At 48.7% G+C, this 22,283-nt stretch overlaps 1 protein-coding gene across 4 annotated transcripts in view; it reads left to right on the forward strand.

Moving 5' to 3' along the window:
* smarcal1 (SWI/SNF related, matrix associated, actin dependent regulator of chromatin, subfamily a-like 1) overlaps window positions 1-22,283 on the forward strand; it is a 101,241-nt gene that overhangs the window by 38,629 nt on the left and 40,329 nt on the right. For all 4 annotated transcript variants that reach the window (XM_041201198.1, XM_041201199.1, XM_041201200.1 and 1 more), the window contains 6 exons: window positions 1,707-1,890; window positions 3,384-3,534; window positions 12,251-12,412; window positions 13,596-13,661; window positions 18,037-18,177; window positions 18,371-18,589. In XM_041201198.1, the coding sequence (XP_041057132.1) occupies window positions 1,707-1,890; window positions 3,384-3,534; window positions 12,251-12,412; window positions 13,596-13,661; window positions 18,037-18,177; window positions 18,371-18,589 (923 nt within the window). The remainder of the gene's footprint in view (window positions 1-1,706; window positions 1,891-3,383; window positions 3,535-12,250; window positions 12,413-13,595; window positions 13,662-18,036; window positions 18,178-18,370; window positions 18,590-22,283) is intronic.

Genomic DNA, 22,283 nt, shown 5'->3' on the forward strand with positions numbered 1-22,283 from the left:
TACTTTTCTTTGTTCAACAGGACTCAACTTTGTTGAAGTCATATAGACTCAAAACGTTAACTGTATTCCTCTCCGCAGATGCTGTCAGACCTGCTGAGTTTTTCCAGGTATTTTTATTTTTGTTTTTGTTTTAGATTTCCAGCATCCGCAGCTTTTTGCTTTTAGTAAGAGTCTTTAGCCCAGCAACAGCAGTTCTCTGTTAAATTAGATATACAAAGTATCTCTTCCCGCTCTAGGTGTTATCCACTGGACATCTATCTTGATCCATGGTTTCTTGAAGAATGGCATGTTCATATCCCGAATTACTATTGCAAACTTTTAAAAATAGCTCAGGAGAAAGAATGTCCAAAACTCAATGTTCTTCAATTTTCCAAAAATGAGTTCCTCACACAGGACACTCAACAATTCAAGGTAATCGGACAGAGTCAGCATGGTTTTGTGAAAGAGAAATCATGTCTAATCAATTTATTGGAATTCTTTGAAGAAGTAATATGTGCTGTGGATAAAGGGGGAAATGGTGGATACGCTGTGCTTAGATTTCCGGAAAGCATTTGATAAGGTGTCATGTCAAAGGTCATTGTGGAAAATAAAAACTCATGGTGTAAGGGGAAACATATTGGCATGTATGGAAGATTGGCATAAATGGGTCAAGATGCAGCGAGTGGTGTGCCACAGGGGTCAGTGCTGGGGTCCCAACTTTTTACAATTTATATAAATGACTTGGATGAAGGGACTGAAGGAATGGTTGCTAAATTTGCTGATGACACAAAGATGGGTAAGAAAGTAAGTTGTGAAGAGGACATAGGGTGACTACAAAGGGATATAGATAGGTTAAGTGAGTGGGCAAAGATTTGGCAAATGGAGTATAATCTAGGAAAATGTGAAACTGCCCATTTTGGCAGGAAGAATAAAAAAGAAGCATATTATCTAAATGGTGAGAGATTGCAGAGCTTTGAGATGCAGAGGGATCTGGGTGTCCTGATGCATGAATCACAAAAGGTTAGTTTGCAGGTGCAGCGGGTAATTAGGAAAGCTAATAGAATATTATTGTGACAGAAATACAAGTGTTTGTCTCATCGTTTAAGGAAGGATGTAAATGCACTGGAAACAGTTCAGAGGAAGTTTACTAGACTAATACCTGGAATGGGAGTGTTGCCTTATGAGGAAAGGTTTGACAGGCTAGATTTGTTTCCGCTGGAGTTTAGAAGAGTAAGAAGTGGCTTGATTGAAATATAAGATCCTAAGGGGTCTTGACAGGGTGGATGTGGAAAGGGTGTTTCCTGTTATGGGAGAATCTAGAACTAGGGGTCATTGTTTAAAATTGAGGGGTTGCCCATTTAAGACAGAGATGAGGAGAAATTTTTTCCTCATGCAGGGTAGAGAGTCTTTGGAACTCTCTTTCTCAAAAGGTGGTGAAAGCAGAGTCTGAATATTTTAAAGGCAGAGCTAGATAGATTCTTGATTAACAAGGGGGTGAAAGGTTATCATGGGGTAGACAGGGATGTGGAATTGAGGTTACAATCATATCAGCCATGAGCTTAGTGAATGGCGGAGCAAGCGCAAGGGGCCGAGTAGCCTACTCTTAATTTGTACATTCGTATGTAAAGCGATTTGAGATGCCATGAGATAGTGAAAAACACAATAGAAATTAGTCTTTTTAAATTGCTTGTTTTCTTTATTGTCGGCTGGCGTGTTGTGTATTTCAGTTGATGCTCTGTCGAGGATCTCTGCTGTGCAAATAGAACCATTCCCCCGAGGGGTGCTGGAGGTCTTCCTGCCCCAGTTTGAAAAGAGCTATCTGGAGCCACTGGAGATCCCAGAGGCTGATCTGTTGTCTGTTGATTCCAAACTCGTCCATAGCCTAATGCCGTTCCAGAGGGAAGGAGTGAAGTAAGTTTTAGTCTGTTGGTGTCTGTGTTTGAATTTACAGTAATCAATCAGTGTGGCCAGGGAAGTCTGGGGAGGGAAGGTCTGGTCAGCTGTTGATTAGTTGCAGCCAGCCACTCTCCTGGACTGTAGCCAGCTCACTGTGTCCTTAGCCGCATGCAGTTTATGTTTTAACTACATCCTTGGAACATAACAAGCTTCCATTACTCTCACTGTCTCATTTCTGTTCTTTAGACCAACTAATTAATAAATTATGGAGCTTTGATACAGTAAATCATAAAATGAGGCCTTTCAGTCCATCAGGCTTGTGCGGGCTCTCTGAAGTACTTTTTCCTTAATTCCATTCTCATCCCTTGTCCCAAACACACAAGATTTTTCAAATATTGTCTGTTTCCCTTCTTTTAAAAGCTAGTCTGGAATCTTGCAATTTCTGCCAGTTCATCCCATGCCCTGACTGTCCTCTAGCTCTATCCATGATGTGGAATAATTCATTCCTAGCATCAATACAGATTATTCAGGAGGGTAATTGGATGGGGTTGAAGGAGCTGGTTGGTTTTTCTGGATTGATGGGCTGAATGGCCTCATGTATATTTAGTTTTGAGGTAAATCCTGTTGTGTGTTCCCTGGTGATGGTTTATTGAGTGTTACGATCCCAGCTGATGTTAATAATGGACAAGTCTGACCCCAGAGAGAAGCCTGGCTTGATAGATCCTAACTTTGTTTTTTCCAGAAACCCTGGAGGTCAGTCACTGAAGAAATTCACAAGACGCTGCTAGTGTAGTTTTAACACAAAGCGTAAAATGTTTACTAAACAAGAAAAATGAATGATATTATGCTAGACAAAATGGTTGGAAAGATTTTAATACAAACACCAGAAAATGATGCAAACCCATACTGATCTTATTGTTCTAACAATACCCTTACAGACACAAAACCCCCGTGAAGATTTACCACTATCCCAGCACCAAGGCTCCTTCCTTGGACTGGCCCTGTTGCAAATGATTTTATTCCAGTGCATTTCTGAGCATTCACTAGATGCTTTTTCCCCAGCTTGTATCTCTCCTTGAGATGCCCAAAAACCGCATTCTAAACTCAGTATTACTTCAACTTCAGAACAAATATAAGAGTTCCCTAAAGGCAATAGCCTTGCAGCATTTCCTACTAGAGAGTTTAGAACTTCTGCCTTCACTCCCTGGTATACACACACTCTGAACTGCCCTTCTCGCTTTCCGTGTCCCCCTTTGTTCCTGGACCTCTGTTGCCAGGCAACAGCACAGATTTTTCCTACTGTTTTTTTTCTAAATTACTAACCTCTTTGTAACCCATCCCTTCACTTGAAGGGTTGTAAAATCTCATTAAAAATGCATGTATACAAGCAGGGCCACCAGCTCACAAAAAAAATCACTGGACAAGAACCATGTTCCACCTTTCTTAACACAAGCATACAAATATAAATTAAACTTAAAGTTCTACATTGAAGCTTTGTGTCTCCACAGTTTTGCCATATCTCGGGATGGCCGTTTACTATTGGCTGATGACATGGGGCTCGGGAAGACCCTTCAAGCCATTTGTATCGCCGCAGTTTACCGCAAAGAGTGGCCAGTGCTCGTAATTGCTCCATCTTCTGTCCGATTCACCTGGGCACAGGTACGAGCTATGCTGTTTCACAGCAGAAGAGACAGCCTTTTCATTCAGCACCTTCATCAAAGAGACCTTAAATAGATGAAGCAGAGGACTCTCAGTTTAGTGTCCCAGAGAGAGACAGAGATCAGCTAATCTCAGTATTAACAGGAGGACCCTGGGAGTGGGTCCTATTTACAGGGGGACCCTGGGAGTGGGCCTTATTTACAGGGGGACCCTGGGAGTGGGCCTTATTTACAGGGGGACCCTGGGAGTGGGCCTTATTTACAGGGGGACCCTGGGAGTGGGCCTTATTTACAGGGGGACCCTGGGAGTGGGCCTTATTTACAGGGGGACCCTGGGAGTGGGCCTTATTTACAGGGGGACCCTGGGAGTGGGCCTTATTTACAGGGGGACCCTGGGAGTGGGCCTTATTTACAGGGGGACCCTGGGAGTGGGCCTTATTTACAGGGGGACCCTGGGAGTGGGCCTTATTTACAGGGGGACCCTGGGAGTGGGCCTTATTTACAGGGGGACCCTGGGAGTGGGCCTTATTTACAGGGGGACCCTGGGAGTGGGCCTTATTTACAGGGGGACCCTGGGAGTGGGTCTTATTTACAGGGGGACCCTGGAAGTGGATCTTATTTACAGGGGGACCCTGGAAGTGGATCTTATTTACAGGGGGACCCTGGGAGTGGGTCATGTTTACAGGGGGACCCTGGGAGTGGGTCAGTATTTACACGGGGACCCTGGGATTGGGTCAGTATTTACAGGGAGACCCCGGGAGTGGATCATATTGACAGGGGGACCCTGGGATTGGGTCGGTATTTACAGGGGACCTTGGAAGTGGATCATATTTACAGAGGGACCCTGGGAGTGGGTCAGCATTTACAGGGAGACTCTGGGACTGGTTCATTTTTTACAGGGGGACCTGGGAGTGGGTCATTATTTACATGGGGACCCTGGGATTGGGTCAGTATTTACAGGGGGACCCTGGGATTGGGTCAGTATTTACAGGGGGACCCTGGGAGTGGGTCAGTATTTACAGGGAGACTCTGGGAGTGGGTCATTATTTACAGGGGGACCCTGGGACTGGTTCATTTTTTACAGGGGGACCTGGGAGTGGGTCAGTATTTACAGGGGGACCCTGGGAGTGGGTCAGTATTTACAGGGGGACCCTGGGAGTGGGTCAGTATTTACAGGGGGACCCTGGGAGTGGGTCAGTATTTACAGGGGGACCCTGGGAGTGGGTCAGTATTTACAGGGGGACCCTGGGAGTGGGTCAGTATTTACAGGGGGACCCTGGGAGTGGGTCAGTATTTACAGGGGGACCCTGGGAGTGGGTCAGTATTTACAGGGGGACCCTGGGAGTGGGTCAGTATTTACAGGGGGACCCTGGGAGTGGGTCAGTATTTACAGGGGGACCCTGGGAGTGGGTCAGTATTTACAGGGGGACCCTGGGAGTGGGTCAGTATTTACAGGGGGACCCTGGGTGTGGGTCAGTATTTACAGGGGGACCCTGGGATTCGGTCAGTATTTACAGGGGGACCCTAGGTGTGGGTCCTATTTACAGGGGGACCCTGCAAGTGGGTCAGTAGTTACAGTAGGACCCTGGGAGTGGGTCATATTTACAGGGGGACCCTGGGAGTGGGTCATATTTACAGGGGGACCCTGGGAGTGGGTCATATTTACAGGGGGACCCCGGGAGTGGGTCAGTATTTACAGGGGGACCCCGGGAGTGGGTCAGTATTTACAGGGGGACACCGGGAGTGGATCAGTATTTACAGGGGGACCCCGGGAGTGGATCATATTGACAGGGGGACCCTGGGAGTGGATCAGTATTTACAGGAGGACCCTGGGAGAGGGTCATATTTACAGGGGGACCCTGGGAGAGGGTCATATTTACAGGGGGACCCTGCGAGTGGGTCATATTTACAGGGGGACCCTGGGATTGGGTCAGTATTTACAGGGGGACCCTGGGATTGGGTCAGTATTTACAGGGGGACCCTGGGATTGGGTCAGTATTTACAGGGGGACCCTGGGATTGGGTCAGTATTTACAGGGGGACCCTGGGATTGGATCAGTATTTACAGGGGGACCCTGGGAGTGGGTCAGTATTTACAGTAGGACCCTGGGAGTGGGTCATATTGACAGGGGGACTCCGGGAGTGGATCATATTGACAGGGGGACCCCGGGAGTGGATCATATTGACAGGGGGACCCCGGGAGTGGATCATATTGACAGGGGGACCCCGGGAGTGGATCATATTGACAGGGGGACCCCGGGAGTGGATCATATTGACAGGGGGACCCCGGGAGTGGATCATATTGGCAGGGGGACCCCGGGAGTGGATCATATTGACAGGGGGACCCCGGGAGTGGATCATATTGACAGGGGGACCCCGGGAGTGGATCATATTGACAGGGGGACCCCGGGAGTGGATCATATTGACAGGGGGACCCCGGGAGTGGATCATATTGACAGGGGGACCCCGGGAGTGGATCATATTGACAGGGGGACCCCGGGAGTGGATCATATTGACAGGGGGACCCCGGGAGTGGATCATATTGACAGGGGGACCCCGGGAGTGGATCATATTGACAGGGGGACCCCGGGAGTGGATCATATTGACAGGGGGACCCCGGGAGTGGATCATATTGACAGGGGGACCCCGGGAGTGGATCATATTGACAGGGGGACCCCGGGAGTGGATCATATTGACAGGGGGACCCCGGGAGTGGATCATATTGACAGGGGGACCCCGGGAGTGGATCATATTGACAGGGGGACCCCGGGAGTGGATCATATTGACAGGGGGACCCCGGGAGTGGATCATATTGACAGGGGGACCCCGGGAGTGGATCATATTGACAGGGGGACCCCGGGAGTGGATCATATTGACAGGGGGACCCCGGGAGTGGATCATATTGACAGGGGGACCCCGGGAGTGGATCATATTGACAGGGGGACCCCGGGAGTGGATCATATTGACAGGGGGACCCCGGGAGTGGATCATATTGACAGGGGGACCCCGGGAGTGGATCATATTGACAGGGGGACCCTGGGAGTGGATCATATTGACAGGGGGACCCCGGGAGTGGATCATATTGACAGGGGGACCCTGGGAGTGGGTCAGTATTTACACGGGGAACCTGGGAGTGGGTCATATTTACAGGGGGACCCTAGGTGTGGGTCAGTATTTGCAGGGGGAACCTAGGAATGGGTCAGTATTTACAGGGGACCCTGGGAGTGAGTCAGTATTTACAGGGGACCCTGGGAGTGGGTCAGTATTTACAGGGGACCCTGGGAGTGGGTCAGTATTTACAGGGGACCCTGGGAGTGGGTCAGCATTTACAGGGAGACTCTGGGAGTGGGTCAGCATTTACAGGGAGACTCTGGGATTGGGTCAGTATTTACAGGGGGACCCAGGGATTGGGTCAGTATTTACAGGGGGACCCAGGGATTGGGTCAGTATTTACAGGGGGACCCTGGGTGTGGGTCAGCATTTACAGGGGGATCCTGGGTGTGGGTCAGCATTTACAGGGAGACCTTGGGAGTGGGTCAGTATTTACAGGGGGACCCTGGGATTGGGTCAGTATTTACAGGGGGACCTGGGAGTGGGTCAGTAGTTACAGGGGGACCCTGGGAGTGGGACATTATTTACAGGGGGACCCTGGGAGTGGGTCATTATTTACAGGGGGACCCTGGGAGTGGGTCATTATTTACAGGGGGACCCTGGGAGTGGGTCATTATTTACAGGGGGACCCTGGGAGTGGGTCAGTATTTACAGGGGAAACCTGGGAGTGGGTCAGTATTTACAGGGGGAACCTGGGAGTGGGTCAGTATTTACAGGGGGAACCTGGGAGTGGGTCAGTATTTACAGGGGGAACCTGGGAGTGGGTCAGTATTTACAGGGAGACCCTGGGATTGGGTCAGTATTTACAGGGGGACCCTGGGAGTGGGTCAGTATTTACAGGGGGACCTGGGAGTGGGTCAGTAGTTACAGGGGGAACCTGGGAGTGGGTCAGTATTTACAGGGGGACCTGGGAGTGGGTCAGTAGTTACAGGGGGAACCTGGGAGTGGGTCAGTATTTACAGGGGGAACCTGGGAGTGGGTCAGTATTTACAGGGGGACCCTGGGAGTGGGTCATATTTAGAGGGGGACCCTGGGAGTGGGTCATATTTAGAGGGGGACCCTGGGAGTGGGTCATATTTAGTGGGGGACCCTGGGAGTGGGTCATATTTAGAGGGGGACCCTGGGAGTGGGTCATATTTAGAGGGGGACCCTGGGAGTGGGTCATATTTAGAGGGGGGACCCTGGGAGCGGGTCATATTTAGAGGGGGGACCCTGGGAGCGGGTTATATTTAGAGGGGGACCCTGGGAGCAGGTCATATTTAGAGGGGGGACCCTGGGAGCGGGTCATATTTAGAGGGGGGACCCTGGGAGCGGGTCATATTTAGAGGGGGGACCCTGGGAGCGGGTCATATTTAGAGGGGGGACCCTGGGAGCGGGTCATATTTAGAGGGGGGACCCTGGGAGCGGGTCATATTTAGAGGGGGGGACCCTGGGAGCGGGTCATATTTAGAGGGGGGACCCTGGGAGCGGGTCATATTTAGAGGGGGGACCCTGGGAGCGGGTCATATTTAGAGGGGGGACCCTGGGAGCGGGTCATATTTAGAGGGGGGACCCTGGGAGCGGGTCAGCATTTGGAGGGGGACCCTGGGAGCGGGTCAGCATTTGGAGGGGGGACCCTGGGAGCGGGTCATATTTACAGGGGTGCGCGTCAGTTTTTAGAGGGGGACCCCATGAGTTTGTCAGTACTTACAGGGGCATCTAGACATGTCAGTATTTGTAGGGGGTCTCCAGGAATGTCAGAATTTATAAATGGTCCCAAGGCATGTGTCAGCATTTACAGGAGTTCCTGGGAGTTTGTCAGCATTCACAGGTGTTCCCAGGGAGAGAGTATTTACAAGAGTCCCCAGGACTTTTTTTTTTCAATTATTTCACAGGATGCAGGCATCACTGGCTAGGCCAGCATTTATTGCCCATCCCTAATTGCCCTTGAGAAGGTGTTTGTGAGCTGCCTTCTTGAACCGCTGCAGTCCATGTGGTGGAGTTACACACACCAATGCTGTTAAGGAGGGAATTCCAGGATTTTGACCCAGCGACAATGAAAGAACAGCAATATATTTCCAAGTCAGGATGGTGTGTGGCTTGGAGGGGAACAAGCAGATGGTGATGTTCCCAAGCATCTGCTGCCCTTGTCCTTCTAGGTGGAGAAGTCGCAGGTTTGGAAGATGCTGTTGAAAGAGACTTGGTGAGTTGCTGCAGTGCATCTTGTAGCTGATACACACTGTTACCATTGTGCATTGGTGGTGGAGGAAGTGGATATTGGAGGTGGTGGGTGGGGTGCCACTCAAGCTGGCTGCTTTGTCCCCTATGGTCTCGAGCTTCTTGGGTCAATGGAGCTGCACTCATCCAGGCAAGTGGAGATTATCCTATCACACTTGTGCCTTGTAAATGGTGAAAGGCTTTTGGGAGTCAGGAGGTAAGTTACTCGTCACAGGATCCCTAGCCTCTGACCTGCTCTTGTAGCCACAGTATTTATATGGCTAGTCCAGTTCAGTCTCTGGTCAATGGTAAGCCCCAGGATGTTGATAGTGGGGGATTCAGTGATGGTAATGCCATTGAAAATCAAGGTGCGATGGTTGGATTCTCTCTTGTTGGAGATGGTCATTGCCTGGCACTTGTGTTGCCATAAATGTTACTTGCCACTTATCAGCCCAAGCCTGGATGTTGTCCAGGTCTTGCTGCATATGGGCTTGAACCGCTTCAGTATTTGAGGAATCGCAAATGGTGCTACCTTATGATGGAAAGAAGGTCATTGATAAAGCAGCCGGAGATGGTTGGGCCTAGGACACTACCCTGAGGAATTCCTGTGGTGATGTCCTGGAACTGAGATGATTGACCTCCAACAAACACAACCATCTTGCTTTGTGCTAGATATGACTCCAAGCAGAGAGTTATCCCCCTGATTCCCATTGACTCCAGTTTTGCTAGGGCTCCTTTGATGCCACACTCGGTCAAATGCTGCCTGATGTCAAGGGCAGCCACTGTCACCTCACTTCTGGAGTTCAGCTCTTTAGTCCATGTTTGAACCAAGGCTGTAATGAGGTCAGGAGCTGACTGTCCCTGGTGGAACCCAAACTGGGCATCAGTGAGCAGGTTATGGCTAAGCAAGTGCCACTTGATAGCATTGTCGATGACTCCTTCCATCACTTTGGTGATGATCGAGAGTAGACTGATGGGACAGTGATAGGCCAGGTTGGATTTGTCCACAGGGCAACCCCCTCTCGACTGTATACCACTGTGACGCCACCTCTGCTGGGCCTGTCTTTCTGGAGGGATAGGGCATACCCAGGGATGGTGATGGTTGTGTCTGGACATTATCTGTAAGTTATGATTTTGTGAGGATGACTATGTCAAGTTGTTATTTGACTAGTCTGTGAGAGAGATCTCCCAATTTTGGCAGAAGCCCCCAGATATTAGTATGGAGAACTTTGCAGGATCCACAGGGCTGAGTTTGCTGTTGTTGTTTCCATCGCCCATGTCCATGCTGGGTGGTCCGTCTCGTTTCATTGCTTTTTGTAGATTTTGTAGCAGGGCATTCCTGGCCAATTTTCCACATAGCCGAGTAGATGCCAGCATTGTAGTCGTACTGGAACAGCTTGGCTAGGGGCGTGGCAAGTTCTGGAGCACAAGTCTTTAGGGCAATATGATCGGCGCAGGCTTGGAGGGCCGAAGGGCCTGTTCCTGTGCTGTACTTTTCTTTGTTCTTTGTACTTTTGCCGGAGTATTGTCAGGGCCCAAAGCCTTTGCAGTATCCAGTGCTTTCAGTAGTTTCTTGATATCACGCAGATGAATCGAATTGACTGAAGACTTACGTTTGTGATGCTGGGGTCCTCCGGGGAAGTCCAAGATGAATCATCCACTCGGCGAATGCTTCAGCCTTATCTTTTGCACTAGTGTGCTGGCCTCCTCCATCATTGAGGATGGAGATATTTGTGGAGGCACCTCCTCCAGTGGGTTGTTTAATTGTCCGCCACCATTCATGACTGGATGTAGCAGGACTGCAGAGTTTAGATCTGATCCGTTGGCTGTGGGATCGCTTAGCTCGGTCTGTCACTTGCTGCTTATGCTGTTTGGCACACAAATAGTCCTGTGTCGTAGCTTCACCGGGTTGACACTTAATTTTTAGGTATGCCTTGTGCTATTCCTGCCATGCCCTCCTGCACTCTTCGTTGAACCAGGGTTGATCCCCTGACTTGTTGGTAATGGTAAAGGGAGGGATATGCCGGGCCATGCGGTTATAGACCGTGGTTGAGTACAATTCTGTTGCTGCTGATGGGCATCCAAGAAGTGCTGTGTGTCAGTCTTGAGTTGCTAGATCTGTTCAAAATGTATCCCATTTTGCACAGTGGTAGTGCCATGCAACACGTTGGAGGGTATCCTCGATGTGAAGACTGGACTTCGTCTCCTCAAGGACTGTGCGTTAGTCACTCCTACCGATACTGTCATGGACAGATACATCTGTGGCGGGCAGGTGGGTGAGGATGAGGTCATGTATGTTTTTCTCTCTTGTTGGTTCCCTCACCACCAGCCGCAGACCCAGTCTAGCAATTATGTCCTTTAGGACTCGGCCAGCTCGGTCAGTAGTGGTGCTACTGAGCCACTCTTGATGATGGATATTGAAGACCCCCACCCCGAATAAATTCTGTGCCCTTGCCACCCTCAGGCTTCCTCCAAGTGGTGTTCAACATGGAGGAGCACTGATTCATCAGCTGAGGAGGGCAGTAGGTAGTAATCAGCAGGAGGTTTCCTTGCCCATGTTTGACCTGATGCCATGAGACTTCATGGGATCCAGAGTCAATGTTGGGAACTCCCAGGGCAACTCCCTCCTGACTGTATACCACTGTGCCACCCACTTTGCTGGTGGGACAGGACATACCCAGGGATGATGATGGCAGAGTCTGGGACATTATCTGTCAGATATGATTCCGTGAGGATGACTATGGCAGCCTGTTGCTTGATTAGTCTGTGAGGTAGCTCTCCCAATTTTGGCACTAGCCCCCAGATGTTAGTAAGGAGAACTTTACAGGATCAGCAAGGCTGAATTTGCCATTGTTGTTCCTGATGCCCACATCCCTGCTCATTTCATTGCCTTTTGTAGACTTTGTAGTGGTTTGATACAACTGAGTGGCTTGTTAGTCCATTTCAGACAGCATTTAAGAGTCAACCGCATTGCTGTGTGTCAGTATTCACATGTGGTCCTGGGAAGTGTGTCAGTATTTACAGGGGGCCCCGGGACTGTGTCAGTATTTACAGGGAGTACTTGGGAGTGTGTCGGTGTTTTTACAGGGGGCCCCCGGGAGCACGTCGGTACATACAGGGGTCCCCCGGGAGTACATCGGTACTTACAGGGGTCCCCCGGGAGTGCGTCGGTACTTACAGGGTTCCCCCGGGAGTGCGTCGGTACTTACAGGGTTCCCCCGGGAGTGTGTCGGTATTTACAGGGGGTCCCCAGGAGCGCATTGGTATTTACAAGAGGTCCCAGGGGCTGCCTCAGCATTTACAGGGGGTCTGGGAGCGTGTGAGCGGTAGTTTGGTGATCACAATCACTTTGTCAAGGTGCAATCTTTGGATCAGGCAATTCAAACCAGCATTATAACTTTTTTTCTGCAGGCTTTCAGCCATTGGTTGCCTTCACTAGAGACTGAGGCTATTCATGTGGTACTGACAGGGAAAGATCAATTATCATCCTCCCATGTCAGTATCATCAGCTACGACCTGCTTCCTAAACTCAGCAATCAGCTGGCAAAGAGACACTTCCAGGTCATCATTGTGGTAAGTTGGTACAGTAATTCTTTATCCTCCCTGAGGTGCTTCTGCTGCAGTGCCCAGAAAGCCAGGTGCTGTGTCAAATGACCCCCCACCCGCCCCCCTCCCTCCACCCGATGTGAGACCCCTGCTGGGAACAGACTATGCCAACCCTCTCCAACAGACCGCACAAGCTCCTCCCCTCAGGGGCAGATGGCACTGACCCCAGGGTAATACTGGCCCTATTGTTACCCTCCCAGGGTCTAGTGATTCTGTTTATTTGCTGTAAGTATGCTGTTGGCTAACACAATGAAAGTTAAATCTTAATTGTGATTTATCAGGAGTCGAGGAGAGATGTTCTTGCCATCCGCTTCGGGCTCAATGCCAACAGTATATGGTGTGGATGGTTTATGAGGAGCAATTGCAGAAATCAAGAAGCTTACAGTCTACAGAGAAAGTTTAGAAAGAACAGACTTTATTTCCTTGTCTCAAATATTTCAGTGAATCACTTTGAAATTTAGTGAATGCTGTTTAGCAAATCACAGTAACCAATGTGTGCACAGTGAGATGCCACATGCTGCACATAAGATGAATAACCAGTTCATTTATTCCTGATGGTGTGGATTATAAAACCATAGACTAATATGGCACAGAAGGAGGCCGTTTGGTGTATCAATCTGGCTCTTGCTCTTTAATAGAGGTATCAAAATAACCCACTCTTTTCTGATGTTTCTGATTATCGGATGCTGGTTGGTGAGTACCTGATTATTGGACATTAGTTGGCATGTTGATGTTTATGTCTCTATCTCTCTCTCTCTCTCTCTCTCTGTCTCTAGTGCTCTTTCCTCTGATGATTATTGGGGTAGATTGTCCTGGTGGGGAGATTTGTTGGTTTTTCTCTTGGGCAAGACCTGAATTTTACAATAATATAAACAGAAAATGCTGGAAAAACTCAGCAGGTCTGACAGCATTTGTGGAGAGAGAAACAGAGTTAATTTTTTGAGTTTTTTCAGCATTTTCTGTTTTTATTTCAGTTTTCCAGCACCTGCAGTATTTTGCTTTTACCTGAATCTTACAATCTGTGTTTTTTAAACTGAGCTACATTAATGCGAATTAGAAGTTTAGTTCTGGATTTAGTTCTAAGGTGACTCTCTGACCATGTAACTCTTCCTTTCACTCTGTAACTCTGTTTCTCTCGTACACATTTTAGGATGAATCTCATTTTCTGAAGAACATGAAGACTGTCCGATGTAAAGCTGCTCGTCCCTTCCTCCAGGTGCGTCCATGGCCAAGATTTTCCATGCCCCTCGAATATGTTCAATAGCATGAAAGGACGATATGGCACGAACGGTTCACGACGCCGTGAAACCAGTTTGCGATCATCCGCTCAGCCTGCTGATGGCAGGCTGCGTTCTCTACCATCAGACATCGGGAACCTCATTGTAATACATCAGCAAATCATCATTAGGCCTGCCCACTGGAATTATCCCCCCCCCCTGCTGGATTGTCCATTCACATTGGTGGGAAAACATGCTGATGTAGAACAAGGCTTGACAAGTGTGACATGCAGAAGTCGGGATTTACCACCAGGGCCTTGCTCACATCATGGACATCCGAGGAGCAGAGGATGCTGGAGCCCGACACCAATGACACACTGGAGGAATGTCCATGGAATTCTGGGTGGATTCTCATAGACATGGCTTTGCTGCAAAGCAGCGCATGGAAGTTGGATATTCACCTTTGATGCGTCGGTTGTGGTTGAGGGGGTGGGAGAGGAAGGGCTAGGATTGGCTGGGAGAGGAAGAGGTGTCGGGGGTGGGTGAGGTTAGGAAGTGGGAATGAATGTGTCAGGATGGGGGGAGGTTGGGAGGGGGGGGAATGAAGGTGTTGGGTGAGGTTGGGTGGGGGGAATAAATGTGTCAGGATGGAGTAAGGTTGGGAGGGGCAATAATGGTGTCAGCTTTGGGGTGAGGTTGGGAGGGGTGTAATGAAGGTGTCAGGATGGGGTGAGGTTGGGAGGGGGAGAGAACGGGGGGAGGAGGGGGTAATGGGGGAGAAGACAGCAACTGGGGTGGTAGGTGTAAATGGGGGTGGAAGGTGCAAGGGAAAGTGCGGAGAGGGGTGGGTGTCCAGGGGGAGGAAGGGGTACGGAGAGGGGAGAGTGTAAGGGTGGAGGAAGAAGTAATGGTGGAGGAAGGGGGAGGGACTAAGCGGAGGGGGAGTCCGGAGGTGGGGGAGGACTATGGGGGGTGGTAGAGGGGTTCTGGGTGGAGGAAGGGTATGGAGAGGGAGATGTTTGGATAGGTCCATGTCTGCCTCCTGGGGAGCAAACTGAGGGTGGGCAGGTATTGAGGAAGAGCGAGAATGACCGAGTAGGGTGGGAGGGTAAGGGTTCGACGGAAGCAATAGAAGGGATGGCGAGGGTACTTGGTGAGGACCCAGAGACAGATAAGGACCCTGGGGGTGGGAAGGAGGAGGTCAGGGAGGTGAATAAAGTTGGGGGTAGGATTTTCGGGAAGAGAGGGAACCAGGACATCCCTGAAGGAAAAGGATTGGGGCTGGTAAGTAACAGAGGGGAGGTGGAATGTGATGACTGGGGGAGCCAACTGTGATGGGGAGAGGAAATGGGTGACAAGGGGAGGGTAAAGGACAGGGGAACAAAAGTAAAGCTGAATTAGCACCATGCTGTCCAAATCGAAGGTGAAACTAAAGTTGCGGTGGGCGAGATCATGTGCTGTGTGGGAGTGTGATTAGTGGGTGGGCAGAGATGCAGGTCAGACGGAGGTGAGATGGACAACTGAAAGCAAAACATAGACAGCATTCAAAATGCTCAGGGCATTGAGATGAGTATGAAATGTGAAGGATCTGCATGCATGGGAGAGTGCTTGCACGAGGTCTGAAACGCCCTGCCATACACACACACTTCCCTCCAGAATCACTCGTGGGCCAGCTGCTCCCACTGAGGTGATAGGTCTTCCAGGCTGCTTATTTTCACCCCTTCGCTGGAAGAGGTGTCCCCTTGGCTGCAGATGAGGACATGAATGGAGCTGAGGGACTGGCTGACTGAGGGTGTTGGTCCCTTGGTGGAGCTCCCTCTGTACCAAAGTAGAGATAAGTAGTGCATGGCAGCAGAGTCAAAAACAGGAGAGAGAGTACTCACAGTTGCATTGAGAGAGGGATGATGTGGTGCACGATCCTCAGATGGATGTTTGCCGCGGACCTCACCGTTGCTGCAGACATGGTCCACATCCTCACTAGTCAGCATGATGGCACGCTCCTCAAAGTGAGTGGATGAGTCTGTGGGCCACTGCACCCCTGGTCTGGGACCTCACCCTGCTGATGTGAGCAGGCTTCTCCTGCATGGGGACAAATGGAGAGAGTGTAAGCAGGAGGCATGGCACCATGTGGAATGTTTGGTGAGCGGAGCCATGGACAGGAATGAGGATGTGAGTACCAGAGGTTATGAGCCTAATGGAGATGTGAGAGTGGTGTTGTCCTTTGAGGTGCAAGATCCTCATAGACGTCTACAGCACGGAAGGAGGCCATTCAGCCCATTGTGTCCACGCTTTCCTATCAACCCTATCTATTCTCCTCATAATCTTATACACCTCTATCAGGTCCCCTCTCAACTTCACTGCTCCAAAAAAAGCAACCCCAGCCAACCCAATTTTTCCTCATAGCTCAGACCCTCCAGCCCAGGCAGCATCCTGGTAAATCTCCTCTGCACCCTCTCCAGTGCAATCACATCCTTCCTATAATGTGGTGACCAGATCCAGTTGCGGCCTAACCAGTATTTTATAGAGTTGCAGCATAACCTCCCTGCTCTTGTGTTCTATGCCTCAACTAATAAAGCAAGTATCCCATATGCCTTCTTAATCATCTTATCTACCTGCCCTGCTTCCTTTAGGGATCTGTGGATATGCACACCAAGGTTTCTCTGATCTTCCGTACTTTCCAGGGACCTACCATTCATAGTGTAATCCCTTGGCTTGTTAGCCTTCCCCAAATGCATTACCTTACATTTTTCCGGGATGAATTCCATTTGCCGCTGCTCTGCCCACCTGACCAGTCCATTGGTATCCTCCTGCAGTTTACGGCTATCTTCCTCCCTATTTTTTACCACCCTGCCAATTTTCGTGTCATCTGTGAACTTCTTGATCATATCCCCCACATTTAAGTCCCAATCATTTATGTACACCACAAACAGCAAGGGCCCCTGCACCGAGCTTTGTGGAACCCCACTGAAAACAGGCTTCCAGTCACAGAAACATCCCTCTACCATACCCTCTGCTTCCTGCCTCTCAACCAATTTTGGATCCAATGTGCCACTTTGCCTTGGGTCCCGTGGTCTCTTACTTTCTTGACCAGTCTGCCATGAGGGACCTTATCAAAAGCCTTGCTAAAGTCCATGTAGACCACATCAAATGCATTACTCTCATCAACACTCCTCGTTACCTTCTCAAAAAATTCAATCAAATTTGTCAAACACGGCCTTCCCTTAACAAATCCATGCTGACTATCCCTGGTTACTCCGTGTCTCTCCAAGTGCAGATATATTCTGTCCTTCAGAATTCTTCCTAGCAACCTCCCCACCACCAAGGTTAGACTGACTGGCCTGTAATTTCCTGGTCTATCCCTTCCTTCCTTTTTTAATAATGGGATAACGTTAGCAGTCGTCTGGCACCTCACCTGTAGCCAGATTGGATTTGAGAATTACTGCCAGAGCCCCTGATATCTCTTCCCGTGCCTCCCTCAACAGCCTGGGATACATCTCATCCGGGCCTGTGGATTTATCCACTTTAAGGCTGCTAAACCCGATAGTACCTCCTCTCTCGCCATGTTAATTTCCTCCAATATGTGAATGTGTGATGGGTTTGTGAGTGTGAGAGTTGAGAGTGATGGGTTGAGTGAGTTACCTTGGTGGAACAGATGAGTCAATTCATGCTGTGGTGGCACTGAGTGGTTGTCCTATTTTGAAGGGCATTGGCGCTGACCACCACTGCCACCACCTCCCAAGCCTGATTGGTCACAGCTGCCCACCCTGCGGCCAGAGCAGGGGTAGAGGACATCGCGGCAGGCCCCTGTGGCATCCAAAAGGCGTTCCAGTGACATGTCGCTAAACCTGGGGGCTTCAGTCTTCTTGTCTTTCGTGGACATCTTTCTTGCAGTAGCCATGGGCTGGAAGCACTGAGATGTGTACGCATGGCTGGACTTTAAATATGGCGCCCAGTGTGCTGAAGCTGCGAGGTGGTGGCAGGCAGGCGAATGAGAGCCTGCCCACCATAGAAACGGCATGTTTTCTGGGAATGCATAAATAATGTGGCAGGTTCGGGACGAAACGGTGTGAAAACCCATCATTGTGGCCTGCGGGTAAAATGTTGTTTTACCCTCCCGCTATTGCAATTAGTGCAAATTTGGGACGATTCCACCTCCTGTGTTGGGAGGTGACCTGATCTGTGAACCTCAGCCTTTCTCTGCATATCTGAATAGAGTGCCAACCAGAGTCTGTGTGTTCCATTTTCTTTTACACAGGCTCTTGAACAGATTGCCTCTGGTTGATTCTTGTCACCTCCGCATTTTGGGAGGGTGAGCCAGAGAGGAGTGGTATGGCCAGTGCACTGAGATCAATCCTGTTGCTGATCTTTCCCCAGGCTGCAAAGAGACTTATTCTTCTCTCTGGGACACCAGCCATGTCCAGACCAGCTGAGCTCTACAGTCAGATCACCGTGCTCCGACCCAAACTCTTCTCTAACTTCCATGACTTTGGGATGCGTTACTGTGCTGCGAAACAGGTGATTTACTTAAATTTATGGATACAATCCCCACAATCCCCCAATCCAAACCATTTACACCCTCTCCCCTCCCCTCCACCCCCCCCACCTCGTTCTCTCCCTCTCCCTTTCTCTTCCCTTCTCTCTCACTCCCCTTAACCCCTCCCTCTCTCTCCCCACACCCCGCTCATGTTCTCTCTTCTATCATTGGCAGTTTCCCTGGGGATGGGATTATTCAGGATCTTCCAACCTGCTGGAACTGCGCCTCCTGCTTCTGGAGTCAGTGATGATCAGGCGGCTGAAATCAGATGTCCTGTCACAGCTGCCAGCCAAGCGGCGCAAGGTGGTGCTTGTGGAGCCCGAGGGTGTGAGTGCAAAGGCCAGAGCAGCATTGGCAGCAGCCGCTAAAGAGATGGCAAAAGACCACAAAACGGTGGGTGCCTGTTGAGCTAACAATTTTGGGGAATGTGGAGAGGAAATCAACTTTCTCACCAATACATGGCCCAGTCTCAAACTTCACTCAGTGGAAAGTGGGGGGATTTCTGTTTGCAAACCTGTTAGCCATTTTGTGTACAGCAGGATCCCACAAAGAATGAATGTTATCTGTTGTGTTAGCCCAGGTCACCTGGGGAACCCCAGAACCCCAACATTTGACCCAGGACAATCAAGTACACTGAGCAGCCAGCATACATGCCAACTCTTGCCAATTCATCACGAGATGCACAATTTCCAATTAAAATTAAGTCTCGGTTGCAATCTCGCAAGAAGGTTCTGAAACCTTAGAATTTTTGTCAGTCCTCCATGCATGTGCCTAACATCTGGAGAGTCTAACAACAGAGGAAACCAGAACTGGGACCTGCTGAAACATGTTGCCTTGCAGAGCCCAGAACCTGAAGCATGTGGAATCTGGTCTCTGAAGTTGCTGCTACTTGGATCTTGGCATCTCTCGCTGTGCTTTGCTTTGCAGTGAATATTGTGGTAGTCTGTTGTTGCAGTTTGCCGCTTTAATCATTACCTCAATAGTAATTTGTAGTACTGTCATTAGAAGCTAACCTTTGTGCTTTCTATGGATTGCTGCTTTAATCACATTAGTATTTTGTGAGTTCATAGTTGCGTTTTGTAAGACTTTTTGTCAAACAGTTTACAGAGTTCTGGCCAATGGAACAAACAATGCCAAACAAAAGATTTCTGCCATAAGTTCCTTTTACTTGAATATCAGCAAAAGATCACAAGTAAACATCCAATAGTAATTGTCACAAAGTAAACCCAAAATACACATAAGCATGCATGATCCCTTTAAGCTCAAGCAAAAACCTCATACGTATGGACGCTAGCGAATGGTCAGTTTGGCAGTGACTCGGCCTGGATCTTTAACTGGCAACTTGCCAAGTTGTCCTCAACAGCAGCAGTGAATGCCTTTTTATAAAATCTTTTATACCTTTTTCATGAATGGGCCTGAATGTTATATTGACAAGACTTTATTGTCCTATAAAAGTTCTTCTTAATACATAATGTCCAATGGTATGTTGGGTTCTTTGTCTAAAACCATGGAGTAAAAGCCCACCTTCAAGTTCAATTCCCAATTAATATAATTGATGCGCAGATTCTCTCACCCGCCTTATTAGTCTTAGGAATGACTTGTACCAGTTACAGCCTCTGCAGTTTACTCGTGTGCAGGGTCTTCCTTATCTGTGAGAAACAGCTTGCAACAATTCAGCAGTACAACTTAATTTGCAAAGGTCTTCAGACCTTATGAAGCATGCTGGTAAAATTTGGGCAATTTTTGAGTTTGATCAAGTTACTACAAACCTGTGTTTTACACTATTAACCTCACTAATCTGTGGCAGCTACTGGTACTTTTGGTGAGTTGTTTTCTGACAACTTGTGTTGCACAGGTAGTTTGTGAATTCATTCCTGTTTGATTCAAATTAGTAGCCCGCGACATCCTAATGTTGTAATTGTGTGGTTCAGGCTCTAGTCCCGGCAAAGCAGTGTGCTTTAGCAGGTCTCGCTTTCGGTTTCCTCTACAATCAATTTTCTGGAGTCCAGATGTGTTCGTGGCCCCGAATGATTGAGTGCACAGACTCATGCTGAAATGGGTGCACATGCACAGAAGGACTGACACACTTTGTCCAATCCCTCTGCCCAGTTTTAGGGAAGTTTTCGATACAGAACTGTCAATCCAAGTAGAATATCCCTCGAACTGACCACTCACTTGGGAGTGTGTAAGCTGCAAGGAGGACAGTGTAGAACTTCAAAAGGACATTGACAAATTAGTGGAATGGGCGGATAGGTGGCAGATGAAGTTCAATACAGGGAAGTGTGAGGTGGTGCATTTTGGTAAGGAGAACATGGACAGACAATATAAAATAAGGGGTGAAATTCTGAAGAGGGTGCAGGAGCAGAAAGACTTGGGTGTATATGTGCAAACAAAAACAGAAAATGCGGGAAAAACTCAGCAGGTCTAGCAGCACCTGTGGAGAGAGAAACAGAGTTATGATCCGTCCGTATGACCCTTCTTCAGAGCCGGATATACGGACTCGAAGCGTTAACTCTTTCTCCACAGATGCTGCTAGACCTGCTGAGTTTTCCCAGCATTTTCTGTTTTTGTTGCAGATTTCCAGCATCTGCAGTATTTTGCTTTTATCTTATGTATGCGTGCATAGATCATTGAAGGTAGCAGGACAGGTGGAGGGAGTAGTTAATAAAGCACATAGTATCCTTGGTTTTATTAATAGGGGCTTAGAGTACAAGAGCAGGGAGGTTATGCTGAAGTTATGCAAGATAATTGTTAGACCTCAGCTGGAGTATTGTGTATAGTTCTGGGCTCCACACGACAGGCAGGATGTGAACACATTGGAGAGAGTGCAGAAGAGGTTTACAAGAATGGGTCCAGGGATGAGAAACTTCAGCTATGAGGATAGATTGGAGAGTTTGGGACTGTTCCCCTTGGAGAGAAGAAGGCTGAGAGGAGATTTGATAGAGATGTTCAAAATCATGAGGGGGCGGGACAGAGCAGATAGGGAGAAGGTGTTCCCACTTGTAAAAGGATCAAGAACAAGAGGGCACAGATTTAAAGTGATTTGCAAAAGAATCAAATGTGACATGGCAAGAACTTTTTCACATAAGTGGTTTGGCTTTAGAATGCACTGACTGGTGGTATGGTGGAGGCAGGTTCAATTGAAGCATTCAAGAGGACATTGGAAGATTATTTGAATAAAAGCAATGTGCAGGGTTATGGGGAAAAGGCAGGGCAATGGCACTAGGTTATAATGCTCATTTGGAGAGCCAGTGCAGACACGTTGGGCCAAATGGCCTCCTCCTGTGCAGTTAAAATTCTGTGATTCTGTGAAACCTTCACATTTACCAACTCTGCAAACTAGAGATACTAGTCCAGTAATATTGACCTTCGATCTTTTGAGACAAAAGTTTTTTTTTATTCTTTCATGGCCTGCATTTGTTGGCCATGAAAGAATGAAAGGAAGGAAAGGAAAATGGGTGGCATTATTGGTTAAGGAGAGCATTACAGTGCTGGAGAAAGAGGATGTCCCAGAGGGTTCAAGGATTGGATCAATTTGGCTAGAGCTAAGGAACAAAAAAGGTGCAATTGCATTGCTTAATGTAGCCTATATACCGCCAAATAGTAAGAAGGACGAAGAAGAACCTATCTGCGGCGTAATTACAGAGAGAAGCAGGCATTATAGAGTAGTTATAAAGAGGTCTTTAATTACCCAAATGTAGACTGGTGTAAAGGGCAGAGAGGGGCAAAAGTTCCTAGATTGTGTTCAGGAGAATTCTCTACAGTACTATGTGTCCAATCCAACAAGAAAAGATGCAGTGTTGGACCTGGTTCTTGGAAATGAAGTGGGCCAAGTAGATCAAGTGTCAGTGGGGGAACATTTAGGATCATTGTATAGTATGTTTTAAGATGATGATAGAAAAGGACGATAGGCAATCCAGAGTAAAAATAACTAACTGGATGAGAGCAGACTTCGATGGGGCAAGAATGGACCTGGGCCAGATAGACTGGAATGAAAGGTTGGCAGAAAAAACTAGCTAAACATTGGGCTACCTTCAAAAAAGAATCAGTTCGGGCACAGTCAAGGTATATTCCATCGATAGGGAAA

This window comes from Carcharodon carcharias, chromosome 12 (assembly GCF_017639515.1).
Source record: "Carcharodon carcharias isolate sCarCar2 chromosome 12, sCarCar2.pri, whole genome shotgun sequence".
In the NCBI taxonomy this organism is placed as follows: domain Eukaryota; kingdom Metazoa; phylum Chordata; class Chondrichthyes; order Lamniformes; family Lamnidae; genus Carcharodon; species Carcharodon carcharias.